At 34.1% G+C, this 21,820-nt stretch overlaps 1 protein-coding gene across 1 annotated transcript; it reads left to right on the top strand.

Annotated features, from left to right (window-relative positions):
• The first annotated feature begins 1,111 nt into the window (after window positions 1-1,111).
• Window positions 1,112-18,294, top strand: LOC132745618 (bifunctional purine biosynthesis protein ATIC-like). Its single transcript, XM_060734568.1, has 16 exons — window positions 1,112-1,183; window positions 1,591-1,679; window positions 1,961-2,039; window positions 2,779-2,851; window positions 3,435-3,591; window positions 3,932-4,057; window positions 4,563-4,670; window positions 5,055-5,140; window positions 5,699-5,788; window positions 6,370-6,498; window positions 9,433-9,525; window positions 9,977-10,050; window positions 11,074-11,182; window positions 13,890-13,949; window positions 16,164-16,259; window positions 17,933-18,294. The coding sequence occupies exons 1-16, from the start codon at window positions 1,176-1,178 to the stop codon at window positions 18,050-18,052; spliced, it is 1,497 nt and encodes a 498-aa protein (XP_060590551.1). The 5' UTR covers window positions 1,112-1,175; the 3' UTR covers window positions 18,053-18,294.
• The last annotated feature ends 3,526 nt before the right edge of the window (window positions 18,295-21,820 follow it).

Here is a 21,820-nt window from a genome sequence, read left to right as displayed (position 1 = left end):
ATATTTTTCCCAGCATTCTGAGTGTGTCAAAAAAAATCAGGTTTGTGATTTTTTCCATGGTTATCCCCTTTGGATTCAACTTGTTCCCTCAGGTGGTACAGCCAAGGCAATCAGGGATGCAGGACTAGAAGTCAGGTATTATAGCACGTTTTCATTATTATTTTGTAAACTTTTTAACCCATGCATGATGTAAGGCTTGGCTTCCAGTTTACATGAAAGGTATGTGATTAATATTTATGAAATAGTCACAGGAATCTTATAACATAAACTATGGGCTTTTCACTCCGGAAGAAGAGAAATATGTTTACTCTTTGAATTTCAAATGGTAAAACCCCTGCCCTGCTGGCACGGATTCCAGACAATTCCACTACCAGACAATACCCCTCCTGTTTATTTTTGGCAACCAGGACAATATCCTCTCCCATTATTTATACAAAGCAGACAATTCCCATCCCTTTGTTTTTTACAGCCTGCACAATTCTGTTTTTTTCAGCCTGCACAATTCTGTTTTTTTCAGCCTGCACAATTCTGTTTTTTTTCAGCCTGCACAATTCCTCTCCGGTATTTTTATTATTTATATTTCTTTAATATTTTTCTTTTAAAATTTTTCCATCTTAAGTTCTTGACTTGATTTATGTAAAAATTCAAAATTTCATGTTTTAAGGCTTTTTGACTCCAGTGGAGCCCCTTTAAATACATATATTTTTAAGAAAGTTCTGTTTTTATTTACAGTGATGTTGCTGATATAACAGGAGCACCAAAAATGTTGGGGGCGGGTAAAAGACACTCATCCTGCGTACATGGAGGTAGTTTCTAATTGAAAATAGTTTTTAAATTGGAACATACAGAGCTTTCCAGAAATTTAAATGTCATTGCACCTTATAGGATGATCTTCAGACTGGTGACAATTTATTTTGACTTTACAAAATATTTAACAGACAAGCATACAAAATATTTAACAGACAAGCATACAAAATATTTAACAGACAAGCATACAAAATATTTAACAGACAAGCATACAAAATATTTAACAGACAAGCATACAAAATATTTAACAGACAAGCATTAACACTGCATACTGTGCTCTTGTTTATCAAATATGATATGTATTTCCAGGAATTCTGGCAAGACCAACAGAGTCTGACAAGAAGGATTTGGCAGATCAAGGATTTCAAATGATAAGGTAATGCTTGGCACCTATAATCAAGTATTAACACAGTATATTTTAATGGTTGAATTCTACATGGCCACCACCTGCACACCTAACTATTCTGTATCATTAATGGGTTTATACATGTAGCGGTTATTTTGTAAATTAAGTGAGCTAACCAGTTCTTAATAGTTCATATAACTTAAGTTTTTCTTACCATGATAACTGTCTAAATGGACTTGTCCATCTGTCAATCTGAACAAAATAAGCAGTAACTGAATAGTGATCATTGCAGACCTGGTTTCATCTAAGATATTTATGTGGAAATCATAATGATAAGAAAATTGGAAAACTGCTAATATAAACTGCTATAATAGCTGGTCTTATCAAAAAATAATTTGACGTATCTAATGTAATAAAACATATTAAAACAATTTCAGGATAGTAGTGAACAATTTGTATCCGTTTGCCAAAACTATAGCCAAACCAGATGTGTTTGTACCAGAAGCTGTAGAACAGATTGATATTGGTATGTTAATATTTTCATTCTCCTATTTCTGTCTTTATTTCACTGTAAACATGCTATCTTAAATTGACTTGTCCTTCTCTCAGCAATATCCATCAGTTCTAGTTGTATGGAACATACATTTTCAGTTTTAAACCAGTGGTTCAGAACACTTACTGCAATAAGATATGTATGAATTGTGCTATCTTTTGTAATGAGTGTTCTATTTGTTATTTTATACTTGTTTGTTGGTCTATTTTAATATTAATAATCCTCGTTTATGAGATTATTTTATGTATTTTCAGGAGGTGTTACACTTCTAAGAGCTGCAGCAAAGAATCATGCAAGAGTAACAGTGGTCTGTGATCCTAAAGACTATAAAAGGTTTATTTTCAATTCTCCTCCACTTGTATACTTTAATTATGTGCAAAATAATGATTTATTGTGATAATTCTCCAAATTGGTTTAAGTATACGCCTTTCAAGTGCTAACAGTTAAACTAACAAATCTACAGAGCAAAGTAGCCTGAAAATCTATGATGCTAGACCTGAAACTGTACTGCTGACTGTTAAATACTAGCATTTTAAGACAAACACCCTTAAACTACAAATGAACTTTCTGTGTTATAAGAAGGGCAAGTCCATATTGAATTCAGTAGGGGTTAAGGTCTGAAATACTAACTGTGTTATTGACTCTGCATTTATCATTTTAATCTTCGTAACCTTAATGCATCAACTATATTCAGTAGCATTGTGTTTTTGGGCGTCCGTGGCCGAGTGGTTAAGGTCGTTGACTTCAAACCACTTGCCCCTCACCGTTGTGGGTTCGAATCCAGACAGGGACTTTGGATTCTTTCATTTGAGGAAGCTATCCAGCTAGCTGACGGAACGTCGGTGGTTCTACTCGGGTGCCCGTTCGTGCCTGAAATAATGCACGGAAGGGCACCTGAGGTCTTCCTCCACCAGTAAAGCTGGAATGTCGCCAAATGACCTATACTGTGTCGGTGTGACGTAAAACCCCAAACAAGTAAACAAAGTAGCATTGTGTTTGGCAATAAATAAAAATTGTGACTTTTATCACTTTGTATATGATATGTTTTTTATCATGATTTGTAATGTTATAGAGTGTTGGAAGAACTTCAGACATCTGATGATAAGGACACAAAACTTGAAACCAGGCAGAAACTTGCTGTAAAGGTAATGACTAAATTTTAATCTCTATTTATTAACTAAGCATTACTGCAACTATATCGTTAGAATGTAAAACCAAGTCTTATGTGTTTTTAAATGTGTCCTGAGCAATCATTCTTTGCTTGTGTTGCAAATCAAATGCTTGGATCACTTAACCCATAACCTGCTGGTGACAACTGAATCTACCAATGTTATGAAAACAGTGCAGACCAAGATTAGCTGGCCCATCTGTGCTGTCTGTTATAGTCTACATTATTTGCTATTCAACCAGTACATTTTGTTTTTCTTGAAAAAGATGAATAGTTTTGTCTTGATTGAAAGATGGACAAGTCCATTTAAAATATTTAGTGTGGTAAAAGTTAAACTTTGATAATTTCACAGTCAGCTAGTACTGCCTATCTATAGTGGTGAATGTGAAACTGTCACAAAGTAAAGAAAATTAAACAGTAAAAATGTTGATGCATAAATCTTCTGCATGATTAATTTTGAAAAAATTATCTTTTAAGTTTATTATCTATTCTGACACAATGATGAAGTATATGCCATAAAACATGCTGTATATTTTGTCTTTTTCACTATTTGAAATCAGGCTTTCAACCACACTGCGGAGTATGATGGAATGATCTCGGACTATTTCCGTCGCCAGTTCAGTGAAGGAGTCTCTCAGTTGCCATTGCGGTATGGCATGAACCCTCACCAGAAACCAGCACAGATTTCTACTCTACTAGCTGAACTGCCATTGAAAGGTAACAGAACTTGCTGGTTATTGTGTTCAGTCAAAGTTTCTGTGGATACGACTTAAAAAAAAAATAAGGAAAATTATGTGATTTCAAATAATAAAAAGAAGGGGAAAAAATCTGGTCAGTTAAAAAAAGCATAAGAAAGAACGTATTATACTGCCAAAGGGTGGCATGTTTGAATTGCACTGTCAGTCTGTCTGCTCTTTCCCATTTACACAACATTTGTGTCCAAACTGTAACTTTGTCATGTTTATAAATTTACATATTTATTGTGAATCATTAAAACTTTGGAAATGATTGACAATACTAATGATGATTTAAATGAAAGTTCTTTTGTATTTTTCAGTTATAAATGGTTCCCCAGGATTTATCAATCTGTTAGATGCATTAAATGGCTGGCAGCTGGTAAAGGAACTGAAGTCAGCTTGTGGTACTGCTGCGGCAACCTCCTTCAAACATGTCAGTCCAGCTGGTTAGTGAATGCTGCTATCTTTTACCTATAACTACCTAGGTTTGAGTCTCTATTTTGACAGTAAATATGAAATCAGTTAAATAAAATGTCAAATAAAAATGTTTGTTTTTTTACAGCACACCAATACATTAAAGGTGATATGGTGTCAGGGGAAGAAAACAAAATATATTGAAATGACTCTATTGTTTGATCTTCTTAATGTCGTTAGTCTTAATATTTTGACATGAATTCTGTTTGTCCTGATTTTGTCTTTAAAGTGGTTTAGACTATAATGTTACTTTGCGTTCTTTTTCATAATGTAGATTTGAAATTGTTTTTATGAGAAATGTTATTGTGCTTGCATTACACTACTATACTTAAATCTTGAATAATAAAATTGAAAGTAAAAAATGAATAAATCAATTCAACTTTTTAAATTCAACATCAGCCTTTACTTTGAAAAAGTCTGTAACTTATAATACGAAATAAAGCCTCAGACATGACATGTAATGTAAACATACAACAGGTGCAGCTATTGGTGGACAAGGAATGTCTGAGGAAGATAGTAAAGTATGTATGGTAGATGATATGGAGAATTTATCTCCCTTAGCTGAAGCCTACGCTAGGGCAAGGGGTAAGATTTGTCATTTATTTAACTATACACCAGTATTTTAGATTGTTCAAACAAGTAAAATTGTTGGAAAAAATTCTGATTTAGAGCAGGTAGGCTTAATGTAACAGTAAATAGAATGTGAATATTTGTATGTAATTTTTCACTCTTTCAAACGAGTCTGGTTTTACTGAAACTGACTAAATATGGGACAAGGCAGAGTATAGTTGAATTTTGACACCATATATATTTTTTGTAGCAAACTTTGGAACTTAAACTTTGTTAATGAAATTTGTTAAAGTTTGAATGAATTGTTTTTAATTCAAAGCAGAGCATATCTGTTACCTGAAGTCTGCAGATTAGAGTTAAAACAAAAATTAAATAAAAAAAGATGTATTAACTTTACAGGTGCAGACAGGATGTCATCATTTGGAGATTTTATCTCACTATCTGATGAATGTGATGTTCCTACTGCAAAGATAATCTCTAGAGAGGTTAGTCAAAACTTGTGAACTATTTTGTTTTAAGTCTTCTTGCTAATGACTTAAGGGAGAATTTTACTGTACATCAGCATATTTAATTATATTGTTTGTTCCATAACATTGATTGTTTTCATATTCATAACATTTTTATTTTCACGAAACACATCTTGGAAATATTAAAACTTGTCCCATGCTAGCTTTATAACTGGCCCATGGACCTATTTGATACGCTCATCTATATAAAATGACAGTTTGTCTAATATCAATAATTTGATTTATGGCAATTTGTCTAAATTTTGATATCACAAAAGTCTTGTACTCCACTGCTAATTGTAGTGAGTCTTTTGTGCAAGTTGACTGTTACTTGAGGAGAAAAAATAAACCCTGGTAGAAATTCCGGACACAATTGTAAGGTCACATGTTGTTGACAAAAAAGCTGTTCAAAAACCCTGTTGTATTTGAAACCTGGATATTTGCAAAATAACTAGCTACTACAAAAATGTGCATTTTTTGTGTAAAGGGTATGATGAAAGGGAAATAACATAATGCATAGAATATAACTAATTATAGGTCTCAGATGGAGTTATTGCCCCTGGATATGCACCAGAAGCTTTAGAAATCCTGAAGAAGAAAAAGAATGGAAACTATTGTGTCCTGGAGGTAAGTTATATAGTATTGTAAAGACTATTGTAAAGTACATTGTATTTAGGTCATTGACTTTGTAACAATATTGGACTTAAATCTATCTCAGTAGCTGTGATTGTCAGTCAAGTAAACATTTATAGCATTTAGTTTTTGTTCCTTCTTTGTTCTTCCATACTGTAAGTTAGAACTTTTTATGTTTGAACTAGCTATATTTTGACACAGATATATGACCTTGAGCCCTACATGATCCAGAAATTGAAAATTCAGGTCATTTTCCCATTATTTTCTTGATATATTTACAGATTTGGGATATTCTTGTTGTACATCACCTTTTGTTAGTTTGCCTCTGCATTAAAAAGAAATAAGTGGCTGAGTTGTTAATGCAACAGACTAGTAATCTATAGATTGCTGGCACCCTGTCAGGGGCAAGTTGTTGCTTCATTGAGTAAGAAATTACCCTCATTGCCTTGTACTGGTTGGTTTCAAGAACGGATTAGAGTATTCCAATAAGCTTACCGGTATACCTTCCAACACAATCAAACTATTATAAATTAGTATAAACTGAAGATGATGTTAACAAATGTTTTTCTCTGTAGATTGATCCAGAATATGAGCCCCCAGAGATGGAGACAAGAACATTGTTTGGTCTTCAGATGACACAGAAAAGAAATGATGCCAACATCAACAAACTTGTCTTCAAAAATGTTGTCACTTCAAAATCAGAGGTAAAACACACACTTAAATAACATTGAAAGTCCTAGACAAATATAGTCATTGCTGTAACACTTCTATTAATTTTTATACGCCCGTTTGAAAAACGGGACGTATTATGGGAACGCCCCTGGCGGGCGGGCGGGCGTTCGGGCGGCGTCCAATTTTGTCCGGAGCATATCTCCTACATGTATGGAGGGATTTTAATGAAACTTCATAGAAATGTTCACCACTATGAGGAGCAGTGTTGCGCACATGAACCAGGTCTCTAGGTCAAAGGTCAAGGTCACACTTAGAGCTCATTGAAAAATGCTTGTCCGGAGCAAAACTTCCACATATATAGAGGGATTTCAATATTACTTGGCACAAATGTTCATGATTGTGAGGCGGAGTGTCGCGTGCAAGATTCAGGTCCTTGCGGCCAAGGTCAAGGTCACACATAGAGGTCAAAGTTCAGATAAAAATATGAAGATGTGTATATGGACCATTTAGTCATCATTTATTGAGGGATTGTAACACAAATGGTCATTATCAAGACTATGGCTGTGATACATATGATTTAGGTCAATATATACAAGGTCAAGGTCACTAAAGATGATGAAATATCCAGATTTTGTAAATAGAATTTAATCAAAGGGTGACAACAAAGTTATTACTTTGTTCATAAATGACTTACACAATTACTCCCCTTGATCTACTTTCACTTTCAATTCTAAAAAAAGAATTTAATCAAAGGGCATGAAATAATCCTCTTTCTTGGACTTGAGTATGTTCTAAAGAATGTAACATTTATTTACACATGTTTCATTCATTGGTCAAGATTCTTAACTGTGATAACTATGGTGTTCGGTAGACTTGGTATTTGTTCATAAAGATCATACAGTAATTACCTTATCAAATGTAAATACTTTCTCATAGAAATTTAATTATATTTTAATTTTCAAGTAAATATCAGTTCAGCTCATTCAAAGATTAAGAATTGTAATGAAATGTATTTCCCTAGAATAAAATCTTAAATCAGAATTTTTTAGTTATTAAATTACAATTACATGTACTTTTTATACGCCCGTTTAAAAAAAGATAAAAAATATGAAGATGTGTATAGGGACGATTTAATCATCATTTATTGAGGGATTGTAACACAAATGGTCATTATAATGACTACGGCTGTGACACATGTACTTTAGGTCAATATATGCAAGGTCAAGGTCACTAAAGATGGTGAAATATCCAGATTTTGTCTGGAGCATATCTCCTACATGTATGGAAGAATTTTTATAATACTTTATGGAAATGTTCACCACCATGATATGTATTGCTCCATGCATGATCCAGGTCTCCAGGTCAAAGGTCAAGGTCACACTTAGAGCTCATTGAAAAACGCTTGTCCGGAGCAAAACTTCTACATTCATAGGGGGTTTTCAATATAACTTGGCACAAATGTTCACCATTGTGAGGCTGAGTGTCGCATGCAAAATTCAGATCCCTGCGACCAAAGTCAAGGTTACACATAGAGGTCAAAGTTCAGATAAAAATTTGAAGATGGTTATAGGGACCATTTAGTCATCATTTATTGATGGATTGTAGGACAAATGGTAACTATCATGACTACAGGTGTGACACATTTAATTTAGGTTAATATTTGCAAGGTCAAGGTCACTGGAGATGATTAAATATCCAGATGTTGTCCGGAGCATATTTTCTACATGCATGGAGGAATTTTAATGTTACTTTTATAGAATTGTTCACCACCATGAGACGTAGTGCCCTGCACATAAACCAAGTCTCTAGGTCAAAGGTGAAGGTCACAGTTAGAGCTCATAGAAAAACACTTGTCTGGAGCAAAACTTCTACATGCATAGAGGGATTTCAATATAATTTGGCACAAATGTTCATCATTGTGAGGCTGAGTGCTGTGCATAAAATTCAGGTCCCTGCGACCAAGGTCAAGGTCACCTATCCTGTGCATATCTTCCCTACTGATTTGTTTTAAGGTTCATTTAACAACACAGTGCCAAGAATAAAAACTTGCTTGCTAGATAACACTTATCCATCATGCCCCCATCTCTATCTAAAGCTTTCGTAAACGGGCGTATTTTGTGACTATGGCACCCTTGTTTAATCCTAAAAATACTAAATGAACTTGTCCGTCCTTCAATCTGGACAGCACAATTTATCGTTTTAGGGAAAATATCAAAAGTACTGACTGAATAGGGAAAGTGCAGACCTTTTCTGTTAAGTTGTGTAATCCTAAATTTACAAAATGGATTGGTCCATCCTTCAATTTGGACAACACAATATCATTTCAGGGAAAATATAAAAAGGACTGACTTGGATAGGGAAAAGTGCCGACTATGTACCATTTGATAATGGTCTGCACTGCTTTTTAGGGTTTATACTGTTGCCACCAGCATCATCCTTTTGGTTAACATTGAAATTTCCAAAGCAGTTTCTATCTCGTATTTATGTACAAACATGTTTTAGGCAGATGATAGTGCTTTTTTTCTGGCATTGTTGTTATGTAGAAAAAAAGAGCTTATGTTGAGTAGTCCTGGCTGTCTGAAGGAACTCCACTGAGTTTTTTTTTTGACATGCGTGACTGGAAAGAATTTTTTGTGATGAATGTTCAATTTGAAGAAGGTCTTGTGTATGAAATTTCAGATCATTCGCTCACTCCAACTTTTTCCAGAATAATTTTTTTGTAAAATTGACCAAATATTGAAAAGCATTGCAATGTTTTACGCTGGATTAGGGCTAAGGATATCACAAAAATACAATTTGCAATTTACTTCTGCGTATATTTCTTAATTATCTTTTGCATATAGTTCTGTTTTAAGTGCCCTAGCTGATCTATGTAAAAAAATCATATTTTATGTTTTTTAGGCTTTTAAACCTCTGTGGAGTTACTTGAATAAATGATTAAGTAAAATTTATGTGTATTATTTCAGGTGTCAGAGAAGAATGTTAGAGATCTTATTGTTGCCAGTATAACATTAAAGTATACACAATCCAACTCTGTTTGTTATGCTAAAAATGGTCAGGTAGGTTATCTTAATCCAGTGTTAAACTTCAAATTACAGTACAATGTATGAAAGACTAAACTGCAATGCCATGTGTAAAATTTGATAATGTAAAGTTGTGTTGTGATAATGAAGTAAGGAAGACCCCTTTTTAATAAGAAAATGAATGAAAAAATACATCTACTGAACATTTCTAAATCCAGTGAAGATAATAACTACTGACTAAACATAACATTGAAGAAGAACATACCAGAATGTAGTGGCCTGCTGCCTTTAAATTGAATTTATATTGTTTATCAAAAATTGTAAAATTTATATGTATCAGTTTGCTGAAACAATTACAGTTTTGATATTATTTTAGGTTATTGGAAATTTGATATTGCTGTATATAAAAAATAGTAATATGTTTTATATAAAAAAATGTTTTAAGTGTCAGTTTGCTGAACCAATTGTAGTTTTGTTATTATTTCAGGTTATTGGAATAGGAGCCGGGCAACAGTCTAGAATTCATTGTACTAGATTAGCTGGGGACAAGGCTAATAACTGGTATGTTATTGAAAGTAGAATTACAATTATCAAATTTCTGGTTATTTCTGTATTTAATTGAAAGAAGTGTCATCATTGATAATAATTAAAAAATCATTATAACTAATGCTTGTGAATTTGTAATTGATATCAGAATGGGGTTGTCTGTATGGAACATTCAGAATAAAACACACCTAGAACAGTGAAGATATGCTTTAGACGTACATGTATTATTCTTGCATATCAGACAGGATTACCTACCATTTAAACAGTTGCTAGAAAACCCTGTCTTACACCACCCATGTAAGACAATTTGCATGCTTTAAATGACGTCATTGCCGCGCCTTTATGAATGAATTGTGTTCTTAGGATGACGTCACTTAACCATTATGAATGAAGTTGTAAGTTTTCGTAGTTTCTGTTCTGAAAATAATAGATATGTAATATGCAAGAAAAAGAATCATACAGACAGGAATATCTAGCTCTCAGGTAACTGTTTAGCGGAAACTTGACAGAGCCTAGTTACCACTGTAAACAGTTACCCTCAAGCTAGATATACCGGCAGCCGGTGTAAGATTCATATTATCTATATTTGTGTATATAATAATGTTGATGCTGCACACATTCTTGTTTTTATTGTGAAGGATAAAAAACACTAACTGTGTCACAAGTTTATAATGTTTTCTGACTTTGAAGGATTTAAGGATAATATAATTTATTTTCAAAGCATGAAATTTGCTCATAACCCTTAATCTGCTTGAACCAAAAATGATCAGTCTTTGCTACTAGTACAGAGCCAGGCCTCTGAGTCTGTACATTTTTGTAGTCTGACCAGGGTCTATACTTTTTATAGTGCAATTTTTGAATTTTGATTTTGAAATCCCTTGATTTTCAAAAAGACTAGAAATAGAAATTCAAAGAAGCGCAAATCCATACACAAATTCAGCAGGTAAAGTGTTGAAGACCTTTTTAAAAATTGATCATTCTATGCTTAGTAAACAAAAAATTCTTTAATATTCTTAACACAGTTACTTTGTGTTATAGGTGGTTAAGACAGCATCCCAAAGTGATGAACATGAAGTTTAAGAAGGGAACAAAGAGAGCCGAGATGGCTAATGCCATAGATCAGTTTGTACTGGGAACTGTTGGTGTGGTAAGTTTACTATCATTCTAGTTGTTCCATCATGTCTAAAGGTTTATACATTTAGGGGACACAGATCTATAAAGTTTTTTGTTGTTGCTACAAGAAATCTTTGTGGGTTATTTATTAACTGACAGGTTACTAAGAGAGATGCTAAATTTATACACAATTAAAAGTTAAGACTTCACTTATGCCAACACTAAATTTTGGGTTCAATACCAGCAAGATTAACTGAGACAGGTTTGTTCCACCGGTTTCGAAATTTATATTTTACAACACGTCCATGCAATCTTATAATGTCATGTTATTCCTTAGCCTACTGGCAGCAACTGAGTGTACCTAGCAACCAGTGCAGACCTGTTTAGAAGGCAGATGATGACCGTGGTCTGCACTGTCAACGATTCAGGCAATAATTTTTTTGAAATGATCACTAAGAATAATGAAAGGTTAAAAAAATTGTTCTGATAGAAAGATGGACAAGTCCATTCAAGAAATTTAGCTTGTGAAGGGTTAATATCTCAAAATCAACATTGCTGAAAGTGATGACTCGTTTTAAATTTAACTTTCTTCTAAAGACCACTTCTTAAGACCATTAAACTTATATTTGTAAAATGATTTTTGCAAGAAGCCTGTTTATGTGGTAAGTATAACTTGATGTCAGAAGTGAGAATTTATATAATTGACTTTTCATTAGAGATATAATTGTCCCCCGCCTTTTCGAAGAAAAAAGGGGGATATAGAAATAGGCTCCGTCTGTCCGTCTGTCTGTCCGTCCGAGCCAACATTTGATTATTATGAGCTTCATTCCGTAGTTAAATAAAGAACATAAACTCATAAAATTCAAATTAAGAGCTATTTTTTTGTTTTTATGAGCTTATTTTGCTTATGGACGTTGGTCCAGGTGGTGTTTATGAGCTCATTTGCCTCATAAACATCAAATTTTGGTATGTCCGTCTGTCCGTCCGTCACACTTTCGTGTCCGGTCCATAACTTTGTCATTTATGAAAGGAATTTAAAATAACTTGGCACAAATGTTTATTATAATAAGACGATGTGTCATGCGCAACAACCAGACCCCTACTCCAGGGTCAAGGTCACACTTGCTCATTCAAGGTCAAAATTGCCTATTTTAGGGTATATTGTTGTGTCCGGTCCATAAACTTTCTTATCTATGAAGGGATTTTGTAAATACTTGCCATAATTGTTCACAATAATCAGACGATGTGTCATGCGCAAAAAACCAGTCACCTACCTTCAAGGTCAAGGTCATTACTTGGTGGTCAAATATTAACATAGTCTGTTACGGGGTAATATATTTCGTGTCCGGTCCATAACTTTCTTATCTATGAAGGGATTTTTGTAAATACTTGCCATAATTGTTCATAATTATCAGACGATGTGTCATGCGGAAAAAAGCAGTCACCTACCTTCAAGGTCAAGGTCACACTTGGAGGTCAAATATTAACATAGTCTGTTACAGGGTATATTTCGTGTCCGGTCCATAACTTTCTTATCTATGAAGGGTTTTTGTAAATACTTGCCATAATTGTTCATAATAATCAGACGATGTGTCATGCACAAAAACCAGTTGCCTACCTTCAACGTCAAGGTCACACTTGGAGGTCAAATATTAACATAGTCTGTTACAGGGTATATTTCGTGTCGGGTCCATAACTTTGTCATTTATCAAAGGAATTTGAGATAACTTGGCACAAATGTTTGTTATAATAAGACGATGTGACGTGCGCAACAACCAGACCCGTACCTTCAGGGTCAAGGTCATACTTGTTCATTCAAGGTCAACATTGTCTATTTGAGGGTATATGTCGTGTCCATAACTTTCTTATCTATGAAGGACTTTTGTAAATACTTGCCATAATTGTTAACAATAATCAGATGATGTGTCATGCGCAAAAACCAGTCACCTACCTCCAAGGTCAAGGTCACACTTGGAGGTCAAATACTTACATAGTCTGTTACAGGGTACATTTTGTGTCAGGTCTATAATTTTTTTCATAGATCAAAGGATTGTGAAAATACTTCGCACAAATAGTCTCTATAACAAGAGGATGTGTCATGCGCAACACCTGCATCCCTACCTCCAAGGTCAAGGTCACACTTAGAGGTCAAAAATTAACATAGTTCTGTTATAGGGTATATTTTGTGTTGAATCTAGAACTTCTCTTCATAGTTCAAGGGATTTTTGAAAAATAACTTGGCACAAATAGTCACAATAATAAGACGTTATGTCATGCACAACACCTGCTCCCCTACCTCCAAGGTCAAGTTCACACTTAGAGGTCAAAGCTTAACATGATAGATTTTTAAATTCCGTGTTTCATTTTATTTTTTTAACAAATTTATTGTTACATTTGCAGATCTAGCATTGATCATAATTTTGGACTGAATGTCCTGAGGTCCATACCTCAATCTTTTGAAATAGCACAATTTTATGCTTCATATAAAACTCCCGGGGCGGGGGACGTTGGTAACTCTGTTACAAATTCTTGTTGACTTTTCATTACAGGGGAAAAAATGCTGAAAAAGTAGATTTCTGATGATCATTTACACTACAAAGTTGTATCAAATCTTGCTATCTGAGTTTAATATCAATGTGAACTAAATATAAAGCATCTTTGTCCTCAGCACTGCTGTTTAGTTTGTTTAAATTTTTTTAGAGAGAAAATTGATGGAATCTTGTGTTATTGAATAATTTCAGGATTCAGACAGAGCAAGTTGGGAGAGTGTGTATGATGAAGTACCAGAAATGCTTACAGAGGTTTGTAATTCAGTTATGTTTTACTTATACAGCCCTTGATGATTTCTCTGGCTGAGTGGTTATGATTTTTTACATTGAACCACTTAATTTTATTATGCCATAAAGCTACCAGCTGGCTTACTTTAGGTTGATTGTTCTATGCTGACATCAGCTTGTGTCTCGCAATAATGCAGGGAGAAGCACCATAGGTTTTCATCAAACAGTAAAGCAGGAAAGTATGACACCATATTATTTTTCAATTGGTAGATGTGCTGCAAAACTAAACACTTACCACATAAATCTCCCCCTATAGTATTACCAGTGATTTTGACTTGGCTATGCCATCATTATGGTCAGATTTATACATTGATTGATAAGTCTGCTCACATAGCTCAATAGAGAATGGATTAGTAATCCACGGGCCGCTAGTTCAATACTAGAATGAGGCGTAATTTCTCTTTGACAATTTATCTTGGACATTGAGTCTAATGTTAGAGGCATCCATGACCGAGTGGTTAAGGTAGTTAACTTCATTCTACTTGCCTGTCACCATTGTAGGTTCAATCCACGATAGCATCTTTGAAATATTTTATGTCAGAAAGGTATCCAGCTAGCTTACAGAACGTATAGCTGGAAAGTTGCAATATGACCTACATGTTGAATACGGTATTGGTGGGATGTAAAACCAAACCAAAAAAAAAAAAGAGTCTTAATGATTCGTCATTTTTCCCTTGCCTCAGATTCAGAAATCATGTGGGTTTGTAGCTGGTCACTTATGGAAAAATTGGTAATTACTGGTTAGTTATCATACATGTGACATCCCGGCGGGATTTTAAAAAATCCCGATATTTCAACACTGATCGCGATTACCGATAATACAGCTTGAATTCCCGATATTTAAAAAAAAATCAACATAAAAAAAATCAAACACAGCACCTGAATCTAAAATGTAAACCGTGCCTACGGGCATTGATTGTTATCTGTCCATATCCTAAATTAAAGCAGATTAAATGTTGAGTCGCTAATTGACAGCAAGGTGACGTAATAAACAGTTCCAATACCCAAAGTTATTCTCACATGTTTAACTTATCACGTGTCGTGTGTCAGTCAATTGACCTCTTTTGTAATTTGGCAGTAGGTATTACACGCTACGTCATCAAAACTACCCTGTAAAATTAACATGTATGAATTCGGCTCAACCTTTGATTTTCTTTGATTAGTGCCACACTGATAAAGATTAAAGGTCAGCAGAATCATTTAAAGTGGATCATTCAAAAACCTGTTTAAGGTGAAATTAATCTATTTTAGTGAGTCGGTATTTTTTTGTTTCGTTTAGGAATTACACAATCGTTGAGATTTGATTAACGGAAGGATTCTTGCATTTATTTTGAGTTTCTTCATACTTTACATTATTTAACTGTCAGAGTCTTATGTTCATGAATAGTTGTTGCACGTTTTCAAATAGCTTGTGTTTAATTATTGAATGACTGAAAAGACATATAATTCTTCAAACTGAAAATAATGAAATATGAAAGTGTGACTGTTTTAGAAATAGCCTGTATGACTACACTTATTTATTTATCTATTTATTTTTTTTTTTGGTGAAATAAATTAATATTGATCAACAAAAAATCATAAAAAGTATAATCATTTAATGATTTTGAGGGTAATATTGATTTTTTTTAACCAAATGTGCCAAACACGCATTGAAATTCGAGTCGATAAAAAAATCCAGTTTTGAGCCTCAAAATCCAGCTGAAAATCCAGATTTGGCCCATTTCATTTGTCACATGTATGAGTTATCCAAAAAAAGTTGGTTAGGAGAATAGACCTCCGAGATATGACCAAAAATGTGTTAAATTGGCATAAAAACCAGAGAGCTTAGTTGGATTGATTGTCTAAGTTACTTTTATATTTAAATCTGTATAAAATCAATAAATTCTACTAAATGACTTAATTATAGTTAATAATTTTTTATTGTTGGTAAAAATTTTCTTGTTCCGTGTTGTGACAAGTATTAATGAATTTTTTAACATGTTTTAATGAATTTCTGACAGTGATTATAAAGTTGTGTTGAAATGACATTATTTAGACATAATTTTTTGCTCTCTTGTTAACGATAAGTTTTTGTTCCATGTATGTATATGTATTCCATCTGAAAGTCAGTATAAAGGGGGATTATTCTTTATAACTAATTATAAAATTAACCAAAATTACCTCCCTTTCTTATTTCAGGCAGAAAGGAAGGAATGGATCTCCCAGTTGAAAGGTGTGGCACTCAGTTCTGATGCTTTCTTTCCATTCAGAGACAACATTGACAGGGCAGTACAGGCAAGTATTTATCTGTTACTCAGTTTAGACATAGAAAATGTTAATCAAAAATGTCCTTTTTCTTACAAATAGCTTTAACTTTATTAAATATTTGTACTGATTGAATGTAAGTATAAAATTAAAATGGCTATTGAACAATTTACAAAGTTTGGAAATTGTTTTTTGCTAATGAGCCACAAACACTTAACTGGGAGACATGACATCAGTATAGACATAACAGCCAACACTGCCACATTCATGGAAAGTTGTTTTGTACAGCGTTTCAAAATCATTTATGAACTTTCTTGCCTTGTGGACAAAAGTAAAGAATACTTGAATTACAAACTCATGTTGACTTACTTTGCAAGAAGGCCAAGTTTTTATTGTGCCCCCACTTTAGTGGCAGGCATTTAGATTTACCCTTGTCCGTCTGTCCGTCCTTCCTTCTGTCCGTTCACTTTTGTGTCGCACGTAACTCAAAAAGTATTTGACCTAGAGTCATGAAACTTTACAGGAATGTTGATCAGCATGTGTAGTTGTGCACCTGGGTATTTTCGTTAGGATATTTATAGGATTTTCAGAGTTATTGCCCTTGACTTAGTAAAATTTTGCAATTTTCAACTTGTGTCGCATGTAACTCAAAAAGTATTTGACCTAGAGTCATGAAACTTTACGGGAATGTTGATCAGCATGTGTAGTTGTGCACCTTGGTATTTTCGTTTGGATATTTTTAGTATTTTCAGAGTTATTGCCCTTGACGTAGTAAAATTTTGCAATTTTCAACTTGTGTCGCATGTAACTCAAAAAGTATTTGACCTAGAGTCATGAAACTTTACAGGAATGTTGATCAGTATGTGTTGTTGTGCACCTGTGTATTTTCGTCAGGATATTTATAGGATTTTCAGAGTTATTGCCCTTGACTTAGTAAGATTTTGCAATTTTCAACTTGTGTCGCACATAACTCAAAAAGTATTTGACCTAGAGTCATGAAACTTTACAGAAATGTTGATCAGCATGTGTTGTTGTGCACCTGGGTATTTTCGTCAGGATATTTTTAGTATTTTCAGAGTTATTGCCCTTGACTTAATAAAATTTTGCAATTTTCAACTTGTGTCGCATGTAACTCAAAAAGTATTTGACCTAGAGTCATGAAACTTCACAGGAATATTGATCAGCATGTGCAGTTGTGCACCAGGTTTTTTCGTCTGGATTTATTTAGTATTTTTAGAGTTATTGCCATTGACTTGCAATTTTCAACTTGTGTCTTAAGTTACTCAAAAAGGATTTGACCTAGAGTCATTAAACCTTATGGGCCGGTTGCTCAGCATATTTAGATTTGCACCTGGGGTTTCGCTTGTGGATTTATCCAGTATTTGTAGAGTTATTTCCCTTGACTTAGTAAAAAGATTGACAGAACAGTGGCGCGGTGGGGGCACCCGTGTCCTATGGACACATTTCTAGTTTGATAAATCTTTCACTGCAGTGTAGAGAAGGTATTAGTGTATGGACACCCTGTCTGCCATTATCTATAGTGATAGAAAGTGGTCACATGACTGTAAAAGTGATGGTTTAACCTACATAAATTTTGACTTATTCCAATCAAACATGGTGGTGGTTTTGTAGTTTACTCTTCATATCACCAGAGTACTGTCATTCACAGCATCAAACATGTAAATTTATTTGTATATTTACAGAGTGGAGTTGAGTTTATAGCTGCACCAGGGGGCTCCACTAATGATGAGGGTGTGATCAAAGCATGTGATGACCACGGCATAGCTATGATTCATACCAATCTTAGACTCTTCCATCACTAAATGCACAAGATATGTCTTTAAAAAAAGAAGAAGAAAAACAATTATTTGACAATTTGATGAATTTAGTCCTGAATTTTAAAAAGAAACATTATTTGGTAGCAATTTTAGTGCTAGATTATAATTGTATATAATCATACTTGTTTGCAAAAGTACAATCAGAGTTCCTTCCTAGCTATATAGTCATGTTTTTTCCATGTGATTATTTTAGAATGTAGATAGGATATCTAAGGTACAAATTATTTTAATAATAAAACATTTTTCTTAAAATTTACACAATTTCTATTGTTTAGTTTATTCAACTTTCTATGCAAATTTCACTTTTTTTATTTTGTTTTTCAAATTTACAGGAAATCCAGTATGTTATAATGTCTTTCAAATATATTTGAACTAAATATTACATTCTTCATGTGCCATAGTTAATTATTATTGTTCAAGACAAAAATGTCCTTCCAAAACATGTTTTAGTGTTCAATAAATGACTTCAGAGTTTAGATATTTTTTGTAACCAGTAAAAAATTATATTTAATGATAATACTCAATAGTTAATTGTTTGTAAATTGTTGATTTGTTATGTTATAAATGTTCCAGATATAAGATGGGATTATTGCATTCCATGTTCTAATTAATTGAAAATTAGTTATGTTCTATCATATAGATTAAAAGAAAGTGCTCATTTTAAAAGTTTATTATCCTTCTTCATGGTCTCCAGTGGTATGCATATAGTAAACAGTTTGTCTGAGATCATTCTTAACATTTTTACCAATTTCTCTGCAGCCTCTACATGGAAATCATCCAATTGTCTAAAAAATGATTCAGTGTTAATAAGGGCTGGATAAAAAAAAAAACATTCCTCCATTTTAAACCATTTTGATATTCTTAAAACAAATTTCCCCATGTGCCTTTTCTTTGATAGTGAACACTTTAGATTCTTCTTGTGTGAGTATTTATTGATTCAAACAGTGGTCAAGGTTTGAAAAGAAATAAGTTATAAAATTAACATTGAAATGTAGCATTCAGAGTCCTGAAGTATTTTAAAGTCAGCTAATAAGTTTTTGTTGATTGGGTGTGCATGGCCTATGGTTACGGTTGTTGACTTCAAACCACTTGCCTCTAGCCTCACAAGTATCAGATTTTTTCATGTAGGAATTTGGAAAGTTATCCAGCTAGCTTACGACACATTGGTGGTTCTACTCAGGTGTGCGTTTGTGCCAGAATTAGAGCACAGAGGGAGACCTTAAGTCTTCCTCGCCATATAACCTATACTGTGTTTGTGCAACGTAAAACTCAATAAAAATAAAAGAGTGAGCTTTGTTAAAGAATGAGATTTGTTTAAAAAAGAATTGTAATATAAAGTTTATGATATTGTGTTCATGATAGAATTGTTCTCTTACATTATGAATCTCTACTTAAAATAGTTAATGTTATATTTTGATGTTAGTGTATAGTTCATGATATTAGGTTGTGACAATTTGTAATTCATGATACATGTAGTTGATAGTTTCTGGTAGGTTGTGCCTGTCTCAAGTTTATGATTGTTCATAGTTCACTCAGTACTTTGCATGTATTATACGCCCGTTTGAAAAACGGGACGTATTATGGGAACGCCCCTGTCGGGCGGGCCGCGTCCAATTTTGTCCGGAGCATATCTCCTACATGTATGGAGGGATTTTAATGAAACTTCATAGAAATGTTCACCACTATGAGGAGCAGTGTCGCACACATGAATCAGGTCAAAGGTCAAGGTCACACTTAGAGCTCATTGAAAAACGCTTGTCCGGAGCAAAACTTCCACATGTATAGAGGGATTTCAATATTACTTGGCACAAATGTTCACCATTGTGAGACAGAGTGTCAGGTGAAAAGATTCAGGTCCCTGCAGCTAAGGTCAAGGTAACTCAAAGGGGTCAAAGTTCAGATAAAAATATGAAGATGTGTATATGGACCATTTAGTCATCATTTATTGAGGGATTGTAACACAATGGGTCATTATCAAGACTATGGCTGTGATACATATAATTTAGGTCAATATATACAAGGTCAAGGTCACTAAAAGATGATGAAATATCCAGATTTTGTCCGGAGCATATCTCCTACACGCATGGAGGGATTTTAATGAAATTTCATAGAAATGTTCACCATTATGAGAAGCCATGTCACGCACATGAACTAGGTCAAAGGTCAAGGTCACACTTAGAGCTCATTGAAAAACACTTGTCCGGAGCAAAACTTCCACATGCATAGAGGGATTTCAATATAACTTGGCACAAATATTCACCATTGTGAGGCGGAGTGTCGCGCACAAAATTCAGGTCCCTGCAGCCAAGGTCAAGGTCACGCATAGAGGTTAAAGTTTAGATAAAAATATGAAGATGTGTATAGGGACGATTTAATCATCATTTATTGAGGGATTGTAACACAAATGGTCATTATCATGACTACGGCTGTGACACATGTACTTTAGGTCAATATATGCAAGGTCAAGGTCACTAAAGATGGTGAAATATCCAGATTTTGTCTGGAGCATATCTCCTACATGTATGGAAGATTTTTTATAATACTTTATGGAAATGTTCACCTTCATGATATGTATTGCTCCATGCATGATCCAGGTCTCCAGGTCAAAGGTCAAGGTCACACTTAGAGCTCATTGAAAAACGCTCGTCCGGAGCAAAACTTCTACATTCATAGGGGGATTTCAATATAACTTGGCACAAATGTTCACCATTGTGAGGCTGAGTGTCGCACACAAAATTCAGATCCCTGCGACCAAAGTCAAGGTTACACATAGAGGTCAAAGTTCAGATAAAAATTTGAAGATTTGTATAGGAACCATTTAGTCATCATTTATTGATGGATTGTAGCACAAATGGTAACTATCATGACTACAGGTGTGACACATTTAATTTAGGTTAATATTTGCAAGGTCAAGGTCACTGGAGATGATTAAATATCCAGATGTTGTCCGGAGCATATTTTCTACATGCATGGAGGAATTTTAATGTTACTTTATAGAATTGTTCACCACCATGAGACGTAGTGCCCTGCACATGAACCAAGTCTCTAGGTCAAAGGTGAAGGTCACAGTTAGAGCTCATAGAAAAACGCTTGTCTGGAGCAAAACTTCTACATGCCTAGAGGGATTTCAATATAATTTGGCACAAATGTTCATCATTGTGAGGCTGAGTGCCGTGCATAAAATTCAGGTCCCTGCGACCAAGGTCAAGGTCACACATCCTGTGCATATCTTCCCTACTGATTTGTTTTAAGGTTCATTTAACAACACAGTGCCAAGAATAAAAACTTGCTTGCTAGATAACACTTATCCATAATGCCCCCATCTCCATCTAAAGCTTTCGTAAACGGGCGTATTTTGTGACTTTGGCACCCTTGTTTTATAGATAGTTTACAGTAGTTTTGTAGTTCATAAGATAGTTTACAGTGCTTAGCATGTAGTTCACTGGATAGTTCACAGTACCCTGCATGAAGTTCATTAGATAGTTCACAGTAGTCTCTATGAAGTTCATAAGATAGTTCACAATACTTTCTATGTAGTTTATTGGATAGTTCACAGTACTTTGTATATAGTTCATTAGATAGTACTTAGTTTAGTTAACAGTACTTTGTATGTAGTTTATAGATAGTACACAGTAGTTTTGTGGTTCATTAGATAGTTCACAGTACTTTGCATGTAGTTCATTAGATAGTTCATATGTAGTTCATTAGATAGTTCACATTAGTTCCCATCTAGTTCATTACATTGTTCACAGT

Source organism: Ruditapes philippinarum, unplaced genomic scaffold (assembly GCF_026571515.1).
Source record: "Ruditapes philippinarum isolate M1 unplaced genomic scaffold, ASM2657151v2 ctg14814_1_1_1_1, whole genome shotgun sequence".
Lineage (NCBI taxonomy): Eukaryota > Metazoa > Mollusca > Bivalvia > Venerida > Veneridae > Ruditapes > Ruditapes philippinarum.
This window is presented reverse-complemented; position numbering and strand designations above follow the sequence as displayed.

Excerpts from the sequence above, each read along its gene's own strand:
- LOC132745618 (XM_060734568.1), top strand. Across the intron at positions 2,040-2,778 it reads GATCCTAAAGACTATAAAAG|AGTGTTGGAAGAACTTCAGA; the intron begins GTTTATTTTCAA and ends GTAATGTTATAG. Across the intron at positions 6,499-9,432 it reads TTGTCACTTCAAAATCAGAG|GTGTCAGAGAAGAATGTTAG; the intron begins GTAAAACACACA and ends GTATTATTTCAG.